At 58.7% G+C, this 24,688-nt stretch overlaps 3 protein-coding genes across 6 annotated transcripts; all 3 read left to right on the top strand.

Moving 5' to 3' along the window:
* Window positions 1–135: 135 nt before the first annotated feature.
* On the top strand, window positions 136–8,042 carry ZGPAT (zinc finger CCCH-type and G-patch domain containing). Its single transcript, XM_071572988.1, has 6 exons — window positions 136–1,183; window positions 1,792–1,925; window positions 3,317–3,475; window positions 4,220–4,351; window positions 5,085–5,496; window positions 5,928–8,042. The coding sequence occupies exons 1-6, from the start codon at window positions 537–539 to the stop codon at window positions 6,064–6,066; spliced, it is 1,623 nt and encodes a 540-aa protein (XP_071429089.1). The 5' UTR covers window positions 136–536; the 3' UTR covers window positions 6,067–8,042.
* A 205-nt stretch (window positions 8,043–8,247) lies between these two features.
* LIME1 (Lck interacting transmembrane adaptor 1) lies at window positions 8,248–15,135 on the top strand. Of its 3 annotated transcripts, XM_071572893.1 has the most exons (7): window positions 8,248–8,425; window positions 10,427–10,605; window positions 12,205–12,357; window positions 12,822–12,870; window positions 12,968–13,055; window positions 13,228–13,661; window positions 14,020–15,135. In XM_071572893.1, the coding sequence occupies exons 3-7, from the start codon at window positions 12,242–12,244 to the stop codon at window positions 14,422–14,424; spliced, it is 1,092 nt and encodes a 363-aa protein (XP_071428994.1). In that variant the 5' UTR covers window positions 8,248–8,425; window positions 10,427–10,605; window positions 12,205–12,241; the 3' UTR covers window positions 14,425–15,135. The 3 variants fall into 3 exon arrangements, with proteins under 3 accessions (XP_071428994.1, XP_071428993.1, XP_071428995.1); XM_071572892.1 differs by lacking the exon at window positions 10,427–10,605; XM_071572894.1 differs by lacking the exon at window positions 10,427–10,605 and having other exon boundaries at window positions 13,249–13,661.
* A 4,535-nt stretch (window positions 15,136–19,670) lies between these two features.
* SLC2A4RG (SLC2A4 regulator) lies at window positions 19,671–23,775 on the top strand. 2 transcript variants are annotated; one of them, XM_071572854.1, is made up of 8 exons: window positions 19,671–19,797; window positions 20,757–20,908; window positions 21,585–21,694; window positions 21,777–22,021; window positions 22,531–22,631; window positions 22,730–22,997; window positions 23,403–23,482; window positions 23,572–23,775. In XM_071572854.1, the coding sequence occupies exons 1-8, from the start codon at window positions 19,702–19,704 to the stop codon at window positions 23,681–23,683; spliced, it is 1,164 nt and encodes a 387-aa protein (XP_071428955.1). In that variant the 5' UTR covers window positions 19,671–19,701; the 3' UTR covers window positions 23,684–23,775. The 2 variants fall into 2 exon arrangements, with proteins under 2 accessions (XP_071428955.1, XP_071428954.1); XM_071572853.1 differs by lacking the exon at window positions 19,671–19,797 and having other exon boundaries at window positions 20,522–20,908.
* The last annotated feature ends 913 nt before the right edge of the window (window positions 23,776–24,688 follow it).

Raw genomic sequence — 24,688 nt, forward strand, 5'->3', positions numbered from 1 at the left:
GGAAATGTAGTCCTGGCGCCGCCGCCGGGGCTGAGCGGAGCGGCTCGATGCACTACAACTCCCAGAATGCTCAGCGGCACCGCCCGCCCCGGGGCTGAGCGGCGTGACGCTTGGAGCGCGCAGGCGGAAGTGGAGGCGCTGAGGGCGGAAGTGGCGGCAGTCATGGCGGCTCGTCCCGGGGCCCGGCGAGGCTGAGGGCGGAGCGGGGCGGCCGGGAAGGTGCTGCGGCCCCACGGCCGGGGAGGTGCTGGTGCGGCCCCGCGGCAGCGTCCGGGCTGCGGGAGGAGCGGAGCCGTGCGTGGGCCAGGCGGGTTCGAGCGGCGCCGTGGCGGGGGGAGCGCAGGGCCAGGCCAGGCCCGGCCTCTCCCGTCGTCTGTTTCCAGCAGGAGCATCGCCCCGGTGGATTCCCAGGGAAGGAGCGGGACGGCGGGATGGATGGTTTCTGCGGAGTTGTCCAGGAGGTTCTTAAGTGAACGCTGAATGTGGTGTGAGTTCCCGCAGGGGCCGCGGGTCAGAGCGCCCTTCCTGTGGCGAGGATGGACGAGGAGAGCCTGGAAGCGGCGATCCAGACCTACAATGCCCAGCTGGAGCAGGTGCAGCTGGCGCTGGGAGCCGGCCAGGACCCCACGCAGCACTCGGACCTGGTGCAGCTGCAGGAGGACCTGAAGCAGCTGATCGAACTGACCGAGTCCAGCCTGGTGGCCGTGAAGAAGAGCAAACTCCTGGCGGCTTTGGACACCGATGCCTCCTCCTCCTCCTCCTCCCCAGCAGCGCTCCCAGGGCAGGATCCCCGCACGGAGAGCTCTGCCCAGGATGAGGAATACGCTGCTTTTAAGGAAGCCATTGATGGGCTTGGGACAGAGGAGGAGCCTCCAGGGAATAAGGACGAGACCTCATTGGAGAGGGAGGGAGAAAGTGATGATAAAAACGAGTCCAAGTGCAGCGAAGAGGAGGAGGAGTCAGAGAGAGAGGAGGAGGAGGAGCTGAGTGGGATGAAGGTTAAAGCCCCCTACTACAGTTCCTGGGGGACCCTGGAGTACCACAATGCCATGATTGTGGGCACAGAGGAGCTGGAGGATGGCAGTGCAGGGGTCAGGGTGCTGTACCTGTACCCCACACACAAGTCCCTGAAGCCGTGCCCCTTCTTCCTGGATGACAAGTGCAGATTTAAGGAGAACTGTCGGTAAACAGAGGGGGCTGGGAGGGAAGAACCTCCTCCTGAACTGCCCTGTGTGGCTCTTTCACCCACTGAAATTGTGCCTTTTATGTTTTAATTGTGCTGTGCTGAGCAGTGGCCTCAGTTGTGGCTGTTCCCTTTGGCTAAGGCAGAGAGGAAATGGAAAATCCCATGGGAAAGCTGCAGAGATATTGAGTAATTGGATAAATTAATAACCAGTTTAGCATTTTAAAATAAAAACATCAGTTAGTGTGGGCATTGTACTTGTTCCAGTTGCACAGGGAGGTTGTAGAGGCTCCATTTTTGAGGATCTTCACTGGGAAAGGCCTGGAGCAGCCTGAGGGGACTGTGAAGGTGGCTGGGCTGGGCCCTGCCTGTCTCTCATCCTCTTTATCTCCAAGGTCATGAACGTTTTCCCTGGATGTGTCACTGGCAGGGCAGTTCAGTCCTCCAGGGTGGAATCCATTCTTTGTTTCATGGTGCAAATATTTGAGGTGAAACAAACCACAGCAAGTGGTCAGACCTCCCTAATCACCAGGGAAGGTTCCTCCCTGCTGACATTTCCTTTGGGAAGGGGTTTTCATTTCAGAACTCCTGTTCCTCCTTCCCTGCAGGTTTTCCCATGGCCAGGTGGTGTCTGTGGAGGAGCTCCAGCCTTTCCAGGAGCCCGACCTGAGCTCGCTGGGGGTGGGCTCAGCCTGCCTGGCCAAGCACAGCGATGGCATCTGGTACCCAGCCAGAATCACTGGTGAGGGGCTGCCCAGGGGCTGGGGAAGGGGGAGCCTGGTGGGTTCCTGGTTAATAAACTTGTGGTTAATGATAGAAAAGAGCAGCAAGGCTGGAGAAGGGACTGGAGCACAAGTGCTGTGGGGAGAGGCTGAGGGAGCTGGGGGTGTTCAGCCTGGAGAAGAGGAGGCTCAGAGGTGACCTCAGCACTGTCTGGAACTGCCTGAAGGGAAGTTCTGGACAGGTGGGGGTTGGTCTCTTCTCCAGGCACTCAGCAATAGGACAAGGGGATACGATGGGCTCAAGCTCTGCCAGGGGAAATTGAAGTTGGAGAGCAGATAGAAATTCTTTACAGAGAGAGTGCTCAGGGATTGGAATGGGCTGCCCAGAGAGGGGGTGGATTCCCCATCCCTGGAGGTGTTTAAGGTGACACTGGACATGGCACTGAGTGCCATGATCTGGTAAAGGGACTGGAGTTGGACCAAGGGTTGGACTTGATCTGGGAGGTCTTTTCCAACCCAATCCATTCTGTGATTCTGTGGATGTGGCACTGAGTGAGAATCCACATCTTGATCCAACCCTACTGTGATCACCAGCCCAGGGCACTCTGTGCCCTGGGCTGGTGATCACAGTGGGGTTGGATCAAGGGTTGGACTTGCTGATCTCTGAGGTCCCTTCCAACCCAATCCATTCTATTATTCTATAAAAACATGAACTGTGTGGCTGCAGCCCTGAACTGAAAACCTGGACACAGCTGAGGGAAGGGGCTGAGTTTTTTCAGGCTTGGGGAGGGAATTGGCTGGGAAACGAGACATAAAGAGCAGGAATGGGGAAAGGAAATTAGTACAAGGTCATTAACAGGTCTGAAAGGGAACAGGCAGGTACTGTGGGAATTTGCATGTACATTGGGTGAGGATTGCAATAATCTGCTCTTGTTTAAAGAAAAACCAGAGGAGCTGGCCCTGCCCAACAGCTGCTGATACAGCAGCTGATTCTCATGGCCTGGGAAGAGAGAGGAGTTGCACCAAGGGTTGGACTTGATCTTGGAGGTCTTTTCCAACCCAATCAATTCTATGATATGATTTATTCCATCTTTCTTTTAACTATTAGTAATTCAGCAGGGATCAAGTTTGACTCCTCTTTAATTCCATTTCTCTACAGCCCTTCTCTCTTCACTTACAGAAACAAACCTTTAGGTATCAACACAGGCATTGTGGAAATGGGTTTTCATTGCAGTGGGGGCCTCTCCCTCCCAGACAGAAATAAAAAGCACAAATTAAGCCCAGAATTTTTAAAAACATGTTCCTTGGGCCTTCCCTTGCTCCTGTGTTGTTGTGCTGGGGCTGAATCTGGTTTAGCCCCCTGTGTGTTGGAGGCAAATTGCAACTCCTGTCCTTGCTGTTCCCTCTGCAGATGTGGACAGTGGCTACTACACAGTGAAGTTTGACTCCCTGCTGCTGAAGGAGGCTGTGCTGGAGGGGGACAGTGTCATCCCCCCACTGAGAACTGAGGATGCTGCTGAGTCTGACCAGTCTGATGAGGACAGTGTTGATGATTCTGGTTATGCCAAAGGTAAGGCAGAGAGGAGGGTGTGAGCAAAAGCTTCTCCTGCCTTTCTCTGGGGCTGGATGACTGTCCTGGAGCTCTCTGTGTCTCACCTCTCATGAAAGAGGAGTTAATCTCTTTATGTGTTCCTGAAAGATGGAGAACAGTAAGTAGCTGTAAGGCCACAACTGCAAACTGGAATCTTTGTTCTATGCCCATCACTTGGCTAATGAAGGCTGGAGGTTTCCATGGGAGCTGCCCACGTGGGGAAGAAGAGGGTGTGATATTTTAGAGTTCCAAGCTCAGAGCCTGTTTCTTACATGGCTGCCTGAACTGGGCTAATAAGTGACTCAGGACATTCCCTCATCCCTGGGAGCTCCTGCAGCTCCATGACCCAGGAGTGCAAGATCCCAGCAACTGAATTTGGGGTCTGTGCCAGATTTTACTCTGCTGTGTGTGTCAGTCTGTGTCACCATCCTAGAAGAAAGGAAAGGAAGCATAAAACTCCTGGGTGACTTTGCCTGGATCTGGGAAGTGGTATGTGCATTAAATCAAGTGAGGTCTCCCATCTCAGTCACTCCCTGTGACAACTCAGATGACAACTCAGTAGAAACCAAGTAAGGATGGAGGAGTGGCCAAATGATTTTCAGGTGGTAGAAGTGAATTGTACTGCCCTGTGAGGGGGTTTTGTGCTGTATGGGTGCCCCCCATGAAGGTTTTACTGAGCAGTTCTGTTCTGTGTCTCACTGATCCTTCTCTTCTGTGCCACAGTGATAGACTCAGGAGTTCCAGAGAACGGGGAATGGACTCCTGCGTGCAGCTCCTCCTTTGGGGGCTGGGAAGCCCATACCCGTGGCATTGGCTCCAAACTGCTGGTTCAGATGGGATATGAATTTGGAAAAGGTAAGGGGAGGAGGGGGGGATTAAGGGAAGAACCAGGATTTGGGGTGAAGCCAGAACTTTGCTGTGCTAAGGGGCCTGTTGGCTGAGGCTTAAGGGATATGATACATCATGGTGGTGTTAGAGGGAAGAGGGATGACTTATTTCCTGGAAGTACAGCCATGTGGGGCACCAGCCCCTGCATGGTAGTGGCAAACACTGGAGGCACTTGGAACCACAGTCAAGTTCATGATCAAAGCTCTGAGAACAGCTGTGTGAGTGTTCAGAGGCTGTAGGTGGAAGGGAACTGATCTGCAAAGCTTCTGATGTCTGTTAAGGCTTCTCCTGGCTCTGGACACAGACTTCAAAGCCTGCTGAGCTCGCTGCTCCCCACCCAAATTGCATGGAGCCTTGGGGGCTCTGGAGGACAGCCCTGCTGCCTCTGTGTCGCCAGTTCTCCCAGAGGAACCAAACCAGTTTTAGGGAGAACCTGGCTGGAGAGGCTGGGAATGTGAGGCTGAGCCTGGTTTCACAGAAACCAGCCTGACGGATGGCCCGGGGCTTGGAATCACAAATCTGCTGGGGAAGGCTCCTGGCCTTTGCTGCTCCCCTCGCTTGGACAGCAGTGACAGCCTTTGGTACCTCAGGAGCCTGTTTGCTTGTTCTGCTCTTGTGCCTCTCAGTGTGAGCCTGAGCTGGGAGGTGTCTGGAGAGGGATTGTCCTCACTTACTGTAATCACTTCGTGTCTCTCCTCAGGGTTAGGGAAGAATTCTGATGGCAGAGTAGAGCCAGTGCAGGCTGTGGTGCTTCCTCGAGGGAAGTCCCTGGACCAGTGTGCTGAGGTGCTTCAGAAGAAGAAGCAGGGCAAGCTGGACCCAGGCAAATCCAGGAAATGCCGGGGAAAGGGAAGCAGCTCCGGACAGTCGGGCGGCCGGAAACCCTCCCGGAATGTGTTTGACTTTTTGAATGAGAAGCTGTGTGGGAAGAGCACTGGGGACAAGGCTGGAGGGCTGGCACTGCCCCAGAGGAACAGCAAGGAGATCTACCATGCCAGCAAGAGCACCAAGAAAGCCCTGAGCGTGCACCTGTTCCAGACCATGGAGAAGATTGAGCAAACGCAGAGGGATATCCGAGGAATCCAGCAGGCCCTGGCGCGCAACGTGGGGCGGTAGGAAAATGTTCTCTCTGGGACCAAGTTCTTGGTGCTTCTGGGAAGGGCTGGGCTTGAAGGGGGGTGTAGGAGGAACAAGTGAATGAGAACTGGGGGGAAGTAGAGTAGAGAGCTCAGTGTGTGCTTCAGACCATGTTGGACACTGCCAGGTGTGTCTGGGGTCTTGTGGTTGGAATTCAGGCTGTGGGAAAGCAGCTCTCTGAGGGAAGGTGTTGGAGTCCTTTCTGTCTAATGCCCACCACTGTTGCTGTTAAACATGCCAGGAGGAGAGTTTTCTGGCCCAAACTGTGCTAAACATCAGGTTCTTCCTGGCTTTCAGCAGGTCCCTTGTGCTAATCCTACAGGAAGGGGCAAACCCTCCTGGGATGAGGACAAGTCTTTGATCTCAGCATGCAGGATGACATTGCCACTGTGCTTTTTGCTTTCAGGCACAGCATTGCTGCAGCTCAGCTGGAGGAGAAGCTGGCAAATGCTCACAAGCAGCTGGGGCAGCTGCAGGCCCAGGAAGCCAGGCTGCAGCGGGAGCAGAAGAAAGCAGACACCCACAAGAAGATGACTGAGTTCTAGGTGCAGAGGAAGGCATTGGACTGCAGGGATTGTCCTTCTAGTGCTCCTGGCCTCAGAGCCTGGGTGAGCCATCCTGCTCCTCTGGGCCTCAGGCTGCCCAGCCTAAAACTGGGTGGAAAAGCAGCAGTTTCTGGATGCTTCTGATCTCTGCTGGGAGGAGGGGGAGTACACATCTGTCCAGACCCGAAAGCATTCACTGATCTGGGCCTTGGGTGAGGACTGGCCACAAGAAATACAATTCTCTGCTCTCTTGCACACTTCTTTCCTTTGTTTTCCCTGCAGTGGCACCTCCATCCAGAGTCTGTGGCTGCTCAGGTGACAACACTGTTGGCTGCAAACCAGCTGAGGGGCTTGGACAGCCCCACATCCTGCCAGGTGCAGGCAGGGTTCCCAGCACAGGCAAAGCAGAAAAGGCTTGTGCTGGGGTAAAACATCAAAGTGCTTCAGTTGCTCTCTGCCTTTGGGTTTTTACTATGGGATTTATCTGAGAGCTCCATTTTTGGGGGGAGCAGTTCTTTGTAGCCTTAGTGTAAGGACTAGACAGAAAACTGGCAGGTCAGAGGTGGGAACCAGCAGCCTCAGGCATCAGATTTCAGCAGCTGGACTGTAAGAGTATCCCAGGACATGCTGTAGCCCAACTCACTGGCTGGACTGGAAGGCTGCATGGTTCCACAAGCAGAGTGCCAACACTGGGGGAATAAGCCAGCAGTGTAATGGGATTCCCAAACCTCCCAGCTGGGAACAGCTCCACAGGGAGCCTTGTGATTTTTGCCACCATTATTTGGGTTTTCTGTCCAAAGTGGCTCACTGAACACAGGTCCTCTTACTAAAATACCTCAGGACCCAGATCCAGGTTGGACTGGGCCCTGAATGAGCACAAAGAGCAAGATCTGTGTATGCCCAACATGCAGCCCTGCAGTGGGAGAGCTTGGGCTGGGCTGGGAGCAGCCAGACAAGCCAAGTGCCCTTCCCTGCAGCATGGGGAGTGTGGACAACAAGGATGTTCTCTCCCCTCGGTTACATTCTGCATTGATGGCAGCCAATCCTTGCCCTAGAGGAGGTGGTGGTTTCATCAAACTCTTTCTGGTGGGATTTGTGCATTGTAAAGGCTTTTTTTAAAAAAAAAATTAAAATTCATGCCAGTATCTTAAGGACACAGTTTTTTTCTCAGTTAAGAAACTGATTTCCTTTTATTCCGTGAGTCACTTTTCTATTGAAAAGGTTTGCTCTTTTAGTGCCCCCTTTTTTATCTGTTCTAAGAAACCTGTGAAGCTCAGCCTGGGCAGGGCTGTGCAGGGCCAGGCTGCCAAACGAACCAGAAAATCTGAGGCTGAGGAAGATACAATCAAAGCTGGTAGAGTCATGTGAGATTTCACATTGCTGCAGACACACCTCAGACAGCACAGCGAGACAGCAAAACCAAACAAGATGAACATCTTCAGGAAACTGTGGGAGCGAGTCTGTGCTCCTGAAGAGCACCTGGATCATGCTGTGGACTGTGTGGATGTGGGACAGGCGTGGGCTGCCTCGGGCGCTTCGACACCCATCGGTTCCTGATGGAATTGGCTGTACTGTCCTCATTGTTCTGAGTTTGTGTTCTCCACGCACGGGGCTCAACTCTAGGGCTTAACAATAGCTGCTCAGAGCCCTTCCCTCACAAAGGACTGCTTGTTTCCCACACTTGAGTGTTGAGTGGTGACAAGGATTAATGTGCCCAGCGTAGCATGGGTGCTCACTGAAGTGGCCCGTGACTGGGGAGCTGAGCTGGGCAGGGAAATTTTTTGGGTTTATTTTGTGCTCTGAGACTATTTAACATCATCTCTTTAGGAACTGGGTGTGTTAGCCCCTGGTGGTATTGTGACCCTTGCTGGGATTTCCACAGCCTGCCTTGCCACACTCCTGTTCCAGCGGCTTCCCCCTCCCACCCAACACAGTCCACGTCCCTGATGAATAAAGTTGGTGTTTATTTTCCCCTCTCTCCTTGTAAGGCTTTGCTCATTTGCAAGGTGATGATGATCTGGGACGCCCCATCCTTTCCTCACACTCCCCTGAGCACCCAGACCGGGCGGGTGGGGAGGGAGCGTAGCAGAGGGTGCTGCTGTGAGCAGGACCTGCACAGACCAGCCCTCCCTGGGGTGCAGCCTCCACCTCCCAGCCCAGGAAGCTGTGGTTGGTGTGTGCTCTGGGTCTGCTCACACGGAGCTCGGCGGTGGGACAGCTCAGGATGGTTGAAATGTGCAGGAACCCCTAATTGGGATTAACTCAGAGGGATAAGAGAAATTAAATTCTCCAGGCTGTCTGCCAGAGAGGAGAGCATGACTGGATTCCTGTGCTCCACTGTCTTCTGAGTTCCTGCAAAGTAAGTGGTGTTTGCTTTCCTGCCTGGGGGATCTGCAGCTGAACAGGGAGTTAGAGGGAAGTACTTTAAGACCCCCTGAGTGTACAGAAGTCACAGCGTTGTTGCAGGTGCTGTTGGAGCTGGCTGGACTGGACAGGCAGGATTCCTGCTCTGCTCTGGGGAAGCATCAGCTGGGTGGGTTAAACCTTGCAAGCTGGGCTGGAAGCTGTGTGGCACTCCATGCTTCGTGCTCTGCTTCAAAGGGAAGAGCAAAGGGGGAGCCAATTGCTTTTGGGTTGAATGAATTGAGTTCAGAGATGTGAGGTGTTGGGGTTTTTTCAATAAGGAAAACTTCCAGTTGTGGGGAAAGGGATTGGAGTTTTGGTTGTGTTGACCTGGCTGTGAGTGAGGAGGCTTGAGAGAGTGGCCACTGAAACACTGTCCTCTAAACCTGAGGTTATGTACTGAAGTTGTGGTAAGAAAACCACTGTGGTAGGCAGATGGTTCTCAAGAAGGTGCAAACCTCCTTAATGCATCCATCCTGTAGGCTGGAATCTGCCTTCCCTTAATGGCAGCTCTGAGCTCTCTGCTGGTGTCCTGCTTTGCAGAAAATCTCTCCAGGAGGCTCTTGCCTTAGAAGAGCATTTCTCTGCCCCAAGTGAATGAGTGTCCAGTGACCAGGGAAGGGCAGGAAGAAAGACACGTGCTGAAAGGGTGTCAGCCTTGAGGGAAGCCCCACAGTGTGGCAGATGATCACTTAGCTGGAGGTTTTTAAGACAAAAGCCACTCCAGCACGTATGCAGAGGTCAGAACTGCAGTTAGAAGCTGCATCAGAGTTTTGGGACTTTTGGACCTGGCATTTAGAAATACAGTTGGTCCTTTAGAAATGAAATGCCTCCAGAGGCATTTGGCCATGAAATCTCTGCCTCCCCCTGCAGAGATGAGGGAAGTGGGTGAGATCTTGTGCCTGCTCTGTGTTTCAAATAGTCTTAAAACTAATTGCAACCCATGGTCTAGGGCGGATTTAGAGTTGTGACTAACTGTAACAGAGCTTTCATTTTTCATAATTGAAAAGAAAAAAGCCCATCTACTTCTGCTTCTTGGGCCTTTTTTGCAGCACAACTCCCCAGGGTACCCGAGAGGAGTTTGCTGCAGCCGTGTGGGCAGTCTCTGATTGAAATCAGCTCAAAATATTCCCCCAATTTCTTGCAAAAACAGGGTTTGAGTATCTTCACAGACTTTGTGCTCATCACCCTGCACTGAAAACTGTGTGGTTTTATCTGGGGAGATGAATCAGAGGTCGGGCAGCAGCAGCACTTAGTTTTGCAGTGGATTTAATCTTGTTTTCATGAAACCCAGCTGAGGAACTTGCACTTTTTGTAGGAGTCACAAAAAACTCCCACATCCTGGAGTAACAAACCATCTGCCCTTTACAGTGCCCGTGGTGGGGTGTCCCGGGGGGGAGTTGCCTCTCCTGGGCAGTGGGGGTGTGTTGCTCAGACACAACAGCCTTGCCTTCAAAGCCACCTCGGCTTGCAGAGGCAGCACGTTGTGAAACCTCCTCTGCTGAGTCTCCTGCCCCAGGGAACAGCCCCAGGACTGGGAGATCGATAACTCCATTGGCAGGAAATTCAGGAGTAGGTTTCAGAAGGTCTGGTTGAGACTTTGCCTTGCAAACCTGCTCAGTCCTACGTGAGCAGCTCCAGTCAGGCACTGAGTTTTGCTCAGTATGTAGTTTTGGGAAACCCAATGCATTGTCCCAAGTGGCTTTTCCCAGTGACAGCTGAGCCTGAACACAAAACTTGGAGCTTGCACTGGGCAGTTTCACCAGCCAGAAATCCCAGAGCAACCACCCACCTGCACAACCAAGCAGGTCAGATGAATTTCTCTGTATTCGTTTCCACTCAGGAAGTCTCTTGCTTCTTCAGTCTCAAAAATTCAGGGATGGAAAATCCCTCTGCTGTGGGGGAAGCTCCCCCATGTGCCTGCCCAGCATGCTGAAAGCCCCCACCTCCCTTCCAGCATCACACCAGTTCCCAACTGCTGCACCTCGTTAGAACTTTGCCTGCTGAACCCCTGAGCCTGCCCAGCTCTGCCCTGAGCACAGCCACTCCTGCAGCCTGTGATCCCATCACTCTAATGAGCTGAACGAGCCCAGTGAGGAGCTCCAGGCTCTGTCTAACACGACGGCCCTGTTGCAGGTAATCCATGTAATTAATGTATGCTCAGACAGAAAAGCTCTGTTGTCTAATTAAAACATTGTTGGAGAGGGAACAGCCTTCCCTTCCCAGCTCTGATCTAAGCCAGTCTGGCCAGCCTGGTTAGTCCCTAAAACCTCTCTGTCTCACTTTCTACCTTGAACTAATTGCTCTCCAGGGTTCAGGCTTCAGTCAGGGCAGTTTCCAAAGGCATGGGAAGTTCTCAGATAAAAGGCTGCTCTCAGATAAAAGGGTGCTGCGAGTGGGCAGAGACCTGCCAGGTATTTGGGTAAAGATGTGCCCAAGATGCTGCTGTGACATGGAGGGCAGGGGATGGGGGTCAGTCCCACGATGGTCCCAGACTGCCCTGCTTGTGGGGCTGCTGGAGCTCCTGAGATTCACACGAGGCAGGGTGGCTCCTCACCACAGCACATCTGCTCTTTGTCATCCGGATGGGGATATGTAAGAGGGTGAGTAAGAGGCGCTCGGCGTGCCCTGCAGGATCTCTGGGTCCCCACCGTGCTGGGACAGGCTGTCCTGCTCAGCTCTGCCCTCAGGGGCTTTGCTGGATCGGCTACCCTGGCATTTTGGAGCCGCGCTTTACTCCCAGCCTGGAACCTGCCTCCTCCTCCTTTCGGCGCTTCCCGGGTGCTCTCACAGGCATCTTTTTCCGAGAGGAGGGTGCAGAGAGCTGAGCTGTGCAGAGCTGGAGCCGCGGCTGCTGGTGGAGGTGAAGCGGTGTCAGCTTTTGCTTTGGGTTTGCAGCGCACTGAGGGCTGAGCAGAGACGGGGATGGTGGCACAGGAGTCACCAAGAGCCTCCTGGGAACGACCCTGACAGTCTGGGGAGCATCTGCACTTCGTGTCAGGCTTCCCAGCACCTTCATGCCTCTGCATCACTTGCTCTGGCCCTGCCACTGCTGCAGTTTGCAGAGGAGGACTTTTCTCTTGATGAAGGTGCAGGGACAAGGGCTGGATTTGGGCAAGACATGGCTTTAGGCAGAGGAAATGTGGTGGAAAGGCTGGGCATTTCCCCTGTCCCAGCAGAAGGTGGTTGCAGAGTGTCCTGGGGTGTGAGGAGGGAGAGGTGGCTGCGAGGCTGAAGCTCTCCCCATTTCTGGGCAGCTGAGTCATCTGCCTGTCCTGTCTGGCCTCCCCTATGCCTGCAAGTGGTGTCACCTCCATCCCACAGCCCAGGGTGGTGTCCCAGTCACCCCAGAAAGCACCTGTCACTTTTGGAGAGTCTCCAGAGGTTTTTTGGGGCCCCTGGCCATCTTCTTTTCAGCATCTCAGTGGCAGCTTCGGAGCTTGAGTCTCGCTGGGTTTGTTGTGTTGGTTTTTTCAAAAGGAACCCAAATCTGCCATTTTCCCAGGAGGTGGCAGAGCATTTGCTGCTGGGTGTCCTCACTGGGTGGGGTACTGGAGGCACCATGGTATCCCTGGGAGTGCAACTGCTGGCCAGAAAATGGGACACCTGGTGCATGTCCCCCCCTCCAGGTCATCCAGAGAGACCCTTTCCTTCCTCAAGTCTTGGAGCACCATTTCATGCTGTGGTGAGCTGGCAGTGCCTGGCTGCACCACAACCCATGTTCTCTCTCCTCAGAGCTCGGCCCTCCAGTGGTGTTGGCAGCAGCTCCCCCATGGCTGGAGCTGGTGCTGAGGGGCCGGCAGGAACCCCAATCCTGCTGCCTGGCGCTGCCCTGGCCCTGCTGGGTGGTCTGGTCTACCTGGGTGCCCTGTGTGCTGCCTGCAGACGGTATGTGCTGCCTGCAGCCCCTCTGCCTTCCCTCCTGGCACTGGGATGGGGCTGGGGGCCCCTCGGTGGTGTTTGGTGGCTACATGTGGAGACGCCACGTGTGCCCATCCTGAGCTGGGACCACTGGGATCTGCTGCTCCAGTGCCCTGTACCTCTGTGGCTGGCAATGCTCAGGGAGACCCCCCTGCACCCAAAAATCTCACAGGAGCAGAGAGGGTTGAGCTGTGAGTGGGGTGGGCAATGCCAGGGGCAATGCCAAGGGTGGTGCCGGTGGTGCCCAGCACAGCTCAGTGGAGTGCAGGATGCAACTGAGACCTCCCCAGCCAGCACAGACCCTGCTGCAGGGCTGGGGAAGGAGCAGGGCAATGGGGGTTTGGGGGATGCCATGTTGGGGTCCTGGGGCAGCTGCTGCTCACCCCTGGCTTGGCCACCCACCTCAAGCTCAGCTCCACTTCTCCCCACAGCAAGGGCAGAAAGAAGGTGGCTCCAGATGGGGTGAAACTGGTGGACGAGGTAAGGACATGTTGGGGGGCAGGATCAGTCCCAGGGGGAGCTTTGGGACCTCCCAGCTCCCAGAGATGAGTCTGAGGATGTGTGTCCTCCACTGCAGTCCCTGCTCCGACAGACACAGCTGCGATCGCTCAGCAGGTCGGACACGAAGCTGCATGAGCTGTACCGGGTGAAGGCCAGAGGGGATGGTGAGTGCCTGTGGGTCTGGGGGACCCAACAGGGCCCGTGGGCCTTGGCACGTGTCTGTGGTGCCCACGCTGCCCAGGGAGCACACTGTGGCAAGCACACACTCGCCACAGTGCCAGTGAGGTGCTGGCACAGGGGTTGGTCCCTGCTGCATCCCCCATGTCCTCTCATCAGCTCTGCTCTCCTCTCCCATAGCCCAGCGTCCAGCCAGCCTGGATGTCCCCTGTCCTGCAGCCCTTGGAGCTGAGTCCCTGCCCAGCTCTGGCCTCCTGCACCGTGAGCTGCCCCGGATCCCTGTCCACGAGCCCCCAGCCGCCTCCCTGGCCCCTGACCAGACCTACTCCAACCTGCTCTTCACCCCACTGCGGAAACCAACAGCAGACACGGTCTACGAGTGCCTGGCCGTGGGTGGGGAGGATGCCCCGGTGTCCCTCACACCCGCTGGCACTCAGGTGTCCCCCCCGCGGGTCGGGCATGGCGCGGCCGACTACGCCTGTGTCCATAAGGTGAAGAAGACGGTGCCTGTGGAGGTGCAGGATGGGGCCATGGCAGGACCTTCTGGAGCACAGCAATGCTGGGATGGCACAGGCAATGCCCCCCGGGCCCAGGTATGACTCTGGGGGCATCAGAGAATGGTCAGATAGGAGGTCATGTAATTCTCTACCTCCCTGTAGTGCCCATGTTTGGAGCGGGGTATAAATTAGGCTACTGCACTTCCACTGGAGCTTTTGTGGGGAGCAGAAGGAAGCCAAAACCTCAAGGGGCAGGCAATGCCCACAATGCTGCTCTCTGGGCCCCACAAAAGGCTGCTTGGGCTGTGCAAAAAGTAGGATCCCCAATGGTTAATCCACTGCCAGGATCCTGTTCGGGTGGCTGTGAGAATCTGGGGGGGCACAGGCAGGGGGATACCCTGCAGTGGGCAGGGATTGCCCTCAAACCCCCATCCAAGAAAGGTTCTTTTTGCAGCTGGAAGAGATGTACTCAACGGTCTGCAAAGCCACCAAGAAGAAATCCCAAGTCCCTGCATCGACCCCAAGGGCCGCAAAGGAGGGGGGTTCTGGGTGGCCATCCCCCCACCAGCAGGAGGGTGCCCCAGCTGGGTGCTGCTCCCCCTCAGCCCAAGGACCCTCCGACCCCTGTTATGAGTCCATCAATGACAGAGCCTGGACTGCTCAGGGCCGTGTCCCCGACCCCGACTATGAGACTGTGGACATTAACTGGAAGAAGGCAGCAAAACGGGGCAAGCTGGGCAAGACCAGTGTCCCTGAGAACCTGTACGAGAGTGTTGGGGACATTTGGGCAGGGGAGCCCCGGAGAGCCTCCACCCGGACCACAGCCAATGGGCTGGAGGTGTACATCACCAACCTATAGCCCCCCAGGGGCAGGGGCAGTGCCACAGAGGGGGCCCACCCTGGCCAGACACAGCCAGTGCCCAGGGTCAGGCACCTGCAGCCCCGTGCCCACCTGGGTGGCTGTCCCTGCACATGCTGTCTGTATATATTTCTATTACTTTTCTGTAAGTGTCCTTGTCCCATCCCAGCTGGCACCAGCAGGTTGATGGTGGGATGCCCCAGGATGGGCAGTTTGGGGGTGCCGTGTGGGACCCCAGTGAGACAGGGCTGACACTGCCAGCAAGATGGGGACAGGGTGGGGACTGGTCATGTTTTGGGGCAGGGGATGGCAGGACTGTGGTCAGCCCTGTGGCTCTGGGCTGCAGGATGGGGCCCTCATTAGGGAGTTTATGCCATGAGTGAGGCTCTCTGTCCTGCTTCCACTGCCTGGGGGAGAGCAGGGCCCCCTCCAGCCCCCAGGATGCCCCAAGAGACTTTGCTCCCATCACGGAATGTCCTCTGATATGGGGAGATGGAGTTAGCCCTGGTCCTTAATGAAATTGTAGAATATCCTGAACTGGAAAGGATCCACAAAGGATCATTGAATCCAACTCCTGACCCCGCACAGGGCAACCCAGAAATCCCACTTTGGGCCGGAGAGCAGCGTGGACTGAGGGCTCTGCTCCACCCTCCATCACTCACTCCCACCCTTTCAGACCCAGGCAACGGTGTCTCCGTGGGCAGCCATCACCCAAACACCATTAAAAGGTTGAGAGGGTGTTAACACTCCTAAACTGGATCTAAATCCCTGGTTCTGGGGGCTGGTGGTCCTGCTGCAGCTGCAGTGACGCAGCGATGCTGGGGCTTGGAAAGCACCTTTGGGCACAGTGTGACTGTGGGTGCACCCACCCTGCACTGGTGGTTTGGCACCGCCGAAATGGGGACATGTGGCCACCAAGAGCCAAAATGGGTCGGGCTGTGCCAGAACAGGGACATGCGGTGGAGCTTTGCACAGGGCTGGGGTGTAGCTGCCTGTTCACCTCCCCGTCACTGTCACGGGTCCTGCAGCCTCAACGTGCCAAAGATGGTTAGGGTGGACATGCACCTGGACCCTCAGCTCCCAGGGCTTAAACTGTCCTACTCTTCTCCCCGCTGGGAATTGGGCACCCCTGCCCCAGGGGATGCCCAGTGTCCCCCAGGTGATGTAAAGATTGTGGCCCCAGTACCACCAGTGCCTCCCCTGGCTGTAGCCCGGCTGGCTGACATGGTGGCACAGTGTCCTGGTGCTCGCTGGAGCCGGCTGGAGCCTGCAGCCTCTGTGCCATGCCGTGCCATGCTGTGCAGCAGGAAGCCACACGCCTTCCTCCATCAGCTTTGCCCCCACATCGCGGCAGGTGAAGAGATTAAAACTGAAAACGCAGAGCTCAGCAAACCCCGCTGCAGGCGTTAGAGCTGGAGGCACCTCAGGCTTCGTCAGCCCCGCGCTCGATGCCAAACCACAGACGCCTGCTCGAGAGCTGCTCCCATCCCCCGGCGAGATAAGGGCCCCGACAGAACGCGGCTGGTGCCGGCGCTGAGCGCTCTTCCTGCTGCCAGCCCAGTAAACGGCGCGGGGGCTCCTCCTGCGCTGCCCCCGGCGCATCCTCTCCCTGCTCCCCATCCTCCCCCTGCTCCTCATCCTCCCCCTACTCCCTCTGCTCCCCATCCTCCCCCTGCTCCCCATCCTCCCCCTGCTCCTCATCCTCCCCCTGCTCCCCATCCTCCCCTGCTCCCCTCAGCCGTCATCCCACCCACAGGACTGGGCACCTCCTGTGCCACCTGAACCTTCTGGGTGCTGGTTTGGGCTGTCTGGCCCCACACAGGAGCATCAACTCCCTGTGGGACCAGACCAGGTGGGGTTGGTCTCTTCTCCCAGGCACTCAGCAACAGGACAAGGGGGCACGATGGGCTCAAGCTCTGCCAGGGGAAATTGAAGTTGGAGATCAGAAAGAAATTCTTTGCAGAGAGAGTGCTCAGGCATTGGAATGGGCTGCCCAGAGAGGGGGTGGATTCCCCATCCCTGGAGGTTTTTAAACTGAGCTTGGCCATGGCACTGAGTGCCATGATCTGGTAAAGGGACTGGAGTTGGACCAAGGGTTGGACTTGATGATCTCGGAGGTCTTTTTCAACCCAATCCATTCTGTGATTCTATGAAATGGGCCCTGTGCTGCCCGAGGGGCTGGGATGGGGGGTACCACTATGCCACCTCACTGGGGTGGGCATGGCATGGCACCAGGGGATGGAAAGCTCCTGCTCTGGCAGAGCTGAGGTGGCCAATGCATCTTCCCAACCAGCTCCAGCAGCAGAAGCAGAAGGAGGTCACTGTGCAGGACTTTCTGCTTGCCCGTAATTCCCGTGGGACTTGGGAGAGCCAGACTCACTCAAATTAAAGAACCACTGCCCAGTCCTCAGGGCGATGGAAAACGTGCCTGGAACCCTGGAGGTTCGAAATCTGGGTAGTGAATGAAGAATCCACACCGAAACGTCACTTGGAGTCTCGGGGTCTGGTTGGGAAGGTTGGGTCAGAGCGAGGGGAGCGGGGCTGGCTGGGACGATCCCTCCTCGGCGCCGGGGACAGACAGACCTGTACGGGGCTCTAAATCCCAGTGCCAGGCGATGGTGCTGCAAGGGCCAGTGCTGAGCGGTGCTGTTCCCACAAGAGGGAGTGAGCAGGAGCGCGGTGTTGAACGGGCCTGCCGCACAGTCCTACACTCTGCAGGGTGTTGCATGTGCAGCAAGATGCGCTCCACACTGCACGGTGTGACACCGCACGGTGCTGTGCTGGGCTCTCCGCGGGGCTCTGTGCCCTAAATACCCACATCCCGTATGTCCCGCAGCCCGCAGGGCTCTGGGGCTGTGCGGCAGCGCACGGCTCCGCACCCAAATCAGCTGCGCACTGAGCAGCCCGCCCAGCTCCGCATCCCCGCAGCGCATCCCCGCAGCTCTGCACCCCCAGCAGGCAGCCAGGGGAGGTGGGCAGGGTGGGCACGGCCCCGGGTCCCTCCGCAAGACCACCTGGGCGAGGGTCATCACAGCCCATCCGGAGCCAAGCCGGCCCTGGCACGGACATCCCGGTACAACGAGGGCATCTTCCAGGGATGCCGTTACCGGGAAGGTGTTTCTTGGGAGTGTCCTGTGCAGGGCCAGGAGTTGGACTCAACAATCCTTGCGTGTCCCCTCCAGCTCTGGAGACTCTATGACTCGCTGTTTTTATTTTGGGATGGCTCCCTGCCGAGCCCCCCCGCCTGGGCCGGGGGTCGGGCTGGTGGCACCGGGGCCCTGCGCAGGGGCGGGCGATGCTCGAGGAGTTGCACAACAGCGAACGGAGCAGCCGGAGCCGCCAGCTCAGCGAGTCGGCCGCCGTTAACCATTAAACCAGAGCAGGAGCGGCCGCGGAGCTTCCCTCGGACCCCTCCAGGGCCGCGCTAACGGGGGCTGCGGGGCCAGACCTCTCCCTCCAGGACGGGACAGGATGGGGATATAAGTTGCTCCGGCTGCGCTTTTCCTCCCGTGCTGCCCGGGCAGGTTTGTGGCCCCGCGGGAGTCCTGGTGCCCGGGGACGCTGAGTTCACCCGGCCGGTCCCCCCTTCCATGCAGGGGGACCCCGCGGGCGGCTGTCCCGGGGTGACACCGGGCTCTTGGCCGGGCACGTGGGGGCTTTCCAAGTTTGCTGCTTTATTTCGCATTTAGGAAAGCACCTGGACACGGCGCAGTGTGAAAGCGGCATCTCCATCCGCCCGCCTCTCGCAGCAGAGCAGGGAACACGGGGGAGCCAACCCCAGGAAGCAAGTTGGGAACATCGCCTTCCCGGGCAGGGGATCCCCGGGATGCCGCCCCAGCACCCGCGGAGCCCCCGAGCCTCGGGAACGAGCCGTGTGGGCCGGCCCGGGGCTGCCGGGGGACAGGCGGGGCCACCGAGAGGGACAGACCCACGGACTCTGTGCCGGGCTCCAGGCTGCGCGTTGGTCAGTCCAGCAGCAGCAGGACCTGGTGGCCCCTCGGCGGCCCCCGGGGGTGTCGGGGCAGGTGAGGAAGGGAGTGGGTGGGCGCCAGCCCGGGCTCCCCGAGCACCCCGGAGCCCCAATACCCCATACACTGCACCCACACACCCAGGGCACCCCCAAAGCCCCTGCACCCCACGCACCCAGAGCAGTTCATGCACCCCACGATCCCCTGCACTACAGGTACCCCACACACCCCATATACTCAGGGCACCCCAGGCACCCCAATACCTCCTGAACTCCAGGTACCCCACGTATCCAGGGCACCCCATGCTCCTCTGAATCCCACGCATTCCAGCATCCGAAGCACCCCGGGCACACCACACCCAGCCCTGCCATTCTGGATGGGTTTTGGCAGCGATTCCTCCTGGTGGGCAGGACTGACACAACCCCTGTGGGATTGGGGACCTCTTTCCTGCAGGGAACTACCTCGCACCCCAAAAATTCAGACCACACCCCCTTCTCAGCAGAAAACCACTTTAACTTTTGGGGCAGCCTTACAGACAACTTCCAGTGGGTCTAAAACTTCGGCGGGAGCTTTGGAGGGGGGGACTCTGCTAACTTTTGGGGAGTATAACTTTGTGGACAGCCCCGCAACTGTTGCGGAGCCCCTTTAACTCATCGGCAGCCCTATAATTTTTGGGGGGTGGAGCGTAACCTTTGGGGAAACCCCCAAATTTTACTGCTGCAAGAAGCCTGGAGGAGTTGTCGGGAGTTTTGTGGCGCCGCGAGTTGTTTTTTTTGGGGGGTGGGGGGAGGTGGGTGTGGGGCGCCCTGAATTCCTCGCCGTAACAAGCAAATCGGGAACTTTCGGGCGTCCTCCGCAACTTTTTTGGGGTGCCCCGCGAGTTTGGCGGGAAAGCGGCAGTGACCTCCCTGGTGCCGTAGGGGTGTCGCAGGGGTGTCGGTGGTGGCGGACATGGGGGGGACACGGCCCAAGGTGGTGTGTGGGGTGGGGTGCGGTGGGTCCTTTTTTGGGGGGTCCCGCGGGGAGCGCGCGCGCCGGGAGGGCGGGGCGCGCGAACATGGCCGCGCGCGGGGGGGGCGTGGCGCGCCGGGCGGCGAGGGGGGGCGTGGCCAAAGTGGCGGGAGAAGGGGGCGTGGCCGCGACGGGCGGGAGTGGCAGCGCGTCCCGACCAATCAGAGGCGGCAAAAGCGGCGGCCGCTCTCCGGCTCGCGCGCCCCAGCCAATGGCGCGGCGCCGGGGGGGCGTGGCCGAGGCCGGGCAGCGCGCGGCGGAGCGCGCTCCCCACGCCGGGCCCGCGGCCGCTCCGCGCATGGACCCCCCGCGCCCGCCCGCGGTCCTAATGCCCGCCCGCCGCCGCCGCCGCCCGCCCGCGCCGCCCGCACCGCCCGCCGGGGCCGCCCCGAAGGTACCAGCGCAGAGGGGCGGGGGGGGCGGCGGCGGACGGCGGGGTGGGATCCGGGGGAGGCGGCGGGCGGGGGGGCGGTGACAGCTGACAGCGGCCCGCCCGAAACTTTGCCCGCCGGTAAAATGGCGCCGCGATGGGATAAACTTTGAGGGAGGGTGGCGGGGGAGGGAGTGTGTCGGCGGGGCGCCGGGGGTGGGGGGTCACACACCCCCGCGTTGGGATCATCCCTCCTGGATCACAGCCCGGTGCGATCTTGCAGGGATCTACCCCCGGAGGGATCCGCCCCGCCCCGCCCCGCCCTAGGGAGATGAGCAAAGATCCGCTTGGAGCGGGATCCGCTTGGATCGGGATCCGCTTAGTGCTGGATCACCAGGGATCTTCCTGGTGCAGGATCCCCTTGGTGCCGGAGCTCAGGATGCTGCTGGTGCCCGGGATTGGCCTGGCAGCGACAAGTGTGCTCCCAGCTCAGGGGATACCTGCTGGATCCGGGGCGAGCAGCGCAGAGGGGGATAAACTCGGGATGTGGATCCGTAGGAGGGAGGGATCCGTGCTGGCATGTGGGATGTGCGTGCTGCCACCCTGGAGCTGCCTTGCAGAAGAGTGTCAGGTCATCTCCTGGCTGTGTGGAGATCCCTGCTGGATCCCTGCTGATGGTCCCGTGGGTTTGCCTGGGGAGGGATCCGCTGCCTGCTGATGCTCAGCCAGCGGGTGTTGGCACCGGGAGCAGCCTCACAGGACCATCTGCAGAGTGCCAGGGAAATCCTGGCTGGATGCCACTGCGACCTGGTGGGATCCACATGGGATCTCCCCACTCAGCGGCCAGCAGGGTCCCGCCACAGCCCTGCCTGGAGGCACCGATCCTGCTCCCCAAACCCCCCTCCTCTCCTGAGCGGGGTGGGGGATCCCTGCAAGTCCCACTGCTCAGGGACCCCTGTCTGCCCGCCGTGTCTGTCCCGCAGGCTCCGCTGCGATCCGAGGGCTGGCCGGGGGAGTCGCCGCCGCGCCAGGACCCGGCGGGCCGGGAGGCGATGCTGCGAGCGCTGGACGCGGGGCTGGAGCGGTGCCTGGCGCTGCACTCGGCCGTGCAGGGCATCCCCGTGCCCCGGCACAGGTAGGACCACCGGTACCGCCATGGGAGTCGGGATGTTCCCTGCCGGCCACAGGAGGACTTTGGCCGCTGTGTCTGCCCCGCCGCGGTGTCCGGCGGTGCCCGCCCATCCCGCTGGGGCAGCGCCGGGGGCTCCCTCGAGCGGCCGCGGTGCCAAGGCTGGGGCATCACCGCCCTCCTGCACCGCCTTATCCCTTTGCAGAGGGACCTCTTTGCCTTCTTGTTTAAGTTAATTTTTTAATAGTTTTTTGCTTTCCACTTTAAGGAGCTGTTTGGCCCAGGCCAAGCCATCCCCACCTCTGTGGAGGATGCAGCTGCCAGTGCCCTCTGGCACGATGCTGCCCACGGGCATGGAGGGTTTTTCCCCAGGGTGGGAGGCAGCAGGGTTTTATCTATGTCCCTGCACTTGTGCCTGTGCCACGCCAGGGAGGATCTCAGCCACCTGCTGAGATGATCCTTGCAGGAATCAGTGCCATTTCAGAGGCCAGGACACCACTTTGCACGTGGTGATACCCCCAGCACGGTGTGGCCACTGTGACCCTCTGCCAGCCACCTTCCCCCACACAAGCAGACCCCTGTGTCCCCCTGCCCTGGCACCTCATGGCAGGGATGGAGAGGGGTGGAGGGTCCCAGGGGACCCTGTCCATCCTGACACAGCCTCCCCCCCTCTCACTGGCAGGAAGCTCTCGGGCAAGGCAGGCATCGACGAGGTGATGGCGGCCGCGGTGCTCACCAGCCTCTCTGCCAGCCCGCTGGTGCTCGGGCACCCACCAGCCACCCACGCCCCAGGTAGGAGCTTGTCCCTGTCCTCCCATCCCTGGACATGTGTCCCATGGCAGGACCTGACCTTCCTCCTCTTCCTCCTCACCAGAGCCTGGCAGTGAAGTCTGGAAGGAGGGTCCCACCATGTCCTCCAGCTGCAGCAGCAGCAGCAACACCAGCGGGGACTGGGGCTGGGACCCCCCCAGCGACAGCTCCACCCCCTCCACCCCCTCACCCCCCCTCTCCAGCCACGTCCCCAGCACCTTCCTGCCCACCCCCCTGCCAGATGAGGGCCCCGACGAGCCCGATGGCACCCACTTCATCTTTGGAGAGTCCATCCCACGGAAGAGGAAGGTGGGATTAAGCTGGGGATGATTATGGGGATGAGGTTGGGGTTGGAGTTTGGGAACAGTGGGCATGGGGATGAAGAGGAAGATGAGGCTGGGCTAGGGATGATGTTGGAGATGTGGCAAGTGATGGGCATGAGGTTGGGAACAGGGATAGTAAGGACAGGGATGAAGAGGAAGATGAGATTGGGGTGGGGATGACAGTTGAGATGTGGTTGAGCAAGTGTCTGGTGATGGGGGCATGGGGATTGTGTGGATGGGATGAGCAGGATGAGGTTAGAGGGAATGAAGAAGAGGATGAGGTTGGAATGGGGATGACACTTTGAATGAAGTTGGGGATATGGATGATGATGGGAACGAGGCTGGGAATGGCAGTGTCGATGGTGTTGGGAGTGGAGATAATACTGGTGATGACAGTGGGGCTGGGGATGAGCTTGGGGAGGGGAATGACAGTGGAGATAGGGATGAGGATGATGATGGGGATGAGACTGCCAGCCTGACGCCCCTCTCCTGCAGAACTCCACCAAGGTGATGTTCAAGTGCTTGTGGAAGAGCTGCGGCAAAGTCCTCAGCAGCTCCTCAGGGATGCAGAAGCACATCCGAACTGTGCACCTTGGGTAAGCACATGGGGTCCCCTTGGACACCCCCCGGTGCCCCCTGTGAGGTCCTGCCTCAGTGGGGAGAGTGTTGCAGCCAGACCCTGCTCTCCCTGCAGCCGGAAAGCTGACCTGGAGCAGAGCGATGGCGAGGAGGATTTCTACTACACGGAGCTGGACGTGGACGTGGACGCGCTGACGGACGGGCTGTCCAGCCTGACTCCTGTCTCGCCCACCTCCTCGGTGCCTCCCGCCTTTCCCGGCCCCGAGGCTCCGACTCTGCTGCTGCCGCCGGCACTGCCGATCCCCGACCTGGCACTGGCCTCCCCCTGCAGCCCCCTGGGACCCCCCAGCCGCTGCCATGTCCACACCGACCACGCATACCAGGTGAGGGGACGGCTGGAGAGGGGACAGGGCTGGAGAGGGGATGGGGATGGGTGGGAGGACAGGGATGGATGGGAGGACAGGAATGGAGAGGGGACAGGGATGGAGAGGGGAGAGGGATGGATGGGGGGAGAGGGATGGAGGGGAGAACAGGGATGGAGAGGGGACAGGGATGGAGAGGGGACAGGGATGGATGGGGGGACAGGGATGGATGGGGGGACAGGGATGGAAAGGGGACAGGGATGGAGAGGGGACAGGGATGGATTGGGGGACAGGGATGGATGGGGGGACAGGGATGGATGGGAGGACAGGGATGGAGAGGGGACAGGGATGGAGAGGGGCAGGATGGACTGTGGGGCTCATCACTGTCACCCACCTGTCTGACAGGGGCTGTGTCCTCACTTGCAGGGCTGCCGGACCCCGCCGCGGCCACCGCTGTCCCCTTCCTCACCCACCCCGCCGCCCCCCAAGCCACCCGCCGTCCCCAGGTGAGCCCTGACTGACACACCCGGCCCTGTCCCCTCCTGCCTGCGTGTCCCCTCCCTGTGCATGACCTGTCTCTCCCCTCTTCCCGCAGGCGGCCTCGGGGGGATGCCAAGAAGTGCCGCAAGGTGTACGGCATGGAGCACCGGGAGATGTGGTGCACGGCGTGCCGCTGGAAGAAGGCGTGCCAGCGCTTCCTCGACTGACGGCCCCGCCTGGGGCTCCCTCCTTCTTGCACATTTTGCACTCGAGGTGCCTTCGCGCCCCCCCGGCCCGGCCGCATCCCCCGGACTCAGGGAACGGCCCCCAAAGCTTTATGCACACACACAGCCCCCCCTGCCACGGAGCTTGACCCCACCCTCCCTTTTTTTTCCTTGGAAAATAAGCTAAACCAACGCAGCTCCTTGCTGGCAGGGGCTGGAGGGGGCAGCTCCCAGCCCTCTCCCCACTCTGCTTTGGGGACACCCCAAATAAGCTGTGCCTGTGGCCGGTGGGGGCTCAGGAAAGGGGGTGTCTGTTCCCACCCCCCACCTGCTCCCCGGGGGCAGCCCCAGTGCCCAGGGCAGAGGTGGGCGCCTGCCCCCCCCTCACCCCTCAGGGGGTTTTTACTCTTTTTATTGTCATTTCTCTCTCTGGTTCTGGGGAGCAGCAGCTCCCGCAGCCGGGGCCATGCCCCGGGAAGTGCCTGCAGGAACGCGCCCATTTGCACTAAGCCAAACTGCACAAAGAGGGGTCTTTTGTTTTCCTTTATGTTTTTTTTTCTCCTTCGTGTGGTTTTTATTTTTTAAATAAAATATATGAAAATTCGTATTTTTAACGACTCCCACAGCACGAGAGCGCACGGGATGCCTCCAGCCCTGGGCAGGTTTTAAGGGGTTTAATTCACTTTAAATCCCCCCCTTTTTACCCAAAAAAACCCTTTTTTTCCCTCAAAACCCATTTTCCCTTCTTGTCGTGTCTCTCTCCAGCCCAGGCAGGGTTTCTTAGGGATTGTTTTTTGTTTGGGGTTTATCCAAGCCATGCCACCCCACTCCTCTCCCTGTGCTGGGAGGGGACAGGGAGGGCTGGTGGCATTGCCACCTTCCTGCCCTGTGGGAAGGTTCCCTTTTCATCAGGGACCCCCCATTGCAGAGTCCTCCCCCTTGCAGGGGGTTGGTCTCTGCTTTGGCCCCATGGGTTGGGCTGGTGCTGTGCCCCCCACCTTGTCCCCT

Source organism: Pithys albifrons, chromosome 18 (assembly GCF_047495875.1).
Source record: "Pithys albifrons albifrons isolate INPA30051 chromosome 18, PitAlb_v1, whole genome shotgun sequence".
In the NCBI taxonomy this organism is placed as follows: Eukaryota; Metazoa; Chordata; class Aves; order Passeriformes; family Thamnophilidae; genus Pithys; species Pithys albifrons.

Coding starts and splice junctions, on each gene's coding strand:
- LIME1 (XM_071572893.1), top strand. CDS start 12,242: ATGGCTGGAGCTGGTGCTGAGGGGCCGGCAGGAACCCCAATCCTGCTG. Junction 12,358..12,821: donor CTGTGTGCTGCCTGCAGACG/GTATGTGCTGCC, acceptor TTCTCCCCACAG/CAAGGGCAGAAAGAAGGTGG. Junction 13,662..14,019: donor GCAATGCCCCCCGGGCCCAG/GTATGACTCTGG, acceptor TTCTTTTTGCAG/CTGGAAGAGATGTACTCAAC.
- SLC2A4RG (XM_071572853.1), top strand. CDS start 20,568: ATGCCACTGCGACCTGGTGGGATCCACATGGGATCTCCCCACTCAGCG. Junction 21,695..21,776: donor ACCAGCCACCCACGCCCCAG/GTAGGAGCTTGT, acceptor CCTCCTCACCAG/AGCCTGGCAGTGAAGTCTGG. Junction 22,022..22,530: donor CCATCCCACGGAAGAGGAAG/GTGGGATTAAGC, acceptor CCTCTCCTGCAG/AACTCCACCAAGGTGATGTT.
- ZGPAT (XM_071572988.1), top strand. CDS start 537: ATGGACGAGGAGAGCCTGGAAGCGGCGATCCAGACCTACAATGCCCAG. Junction 3,476..4,219: donor TGATTCTGGTTATGCCAAAG/GTAAGGCAGAGA, acceptor TCTGTGCCACAG/TGATAGACTCAGGAGTTCCA. Junction 4,352..5,084: donor GGGATATGAATTTGGAAAAG/GTAAGGGGAGGA, acceptor GTCTCTCCTCAG/GGTTAGGGAAGAATTCTGAT.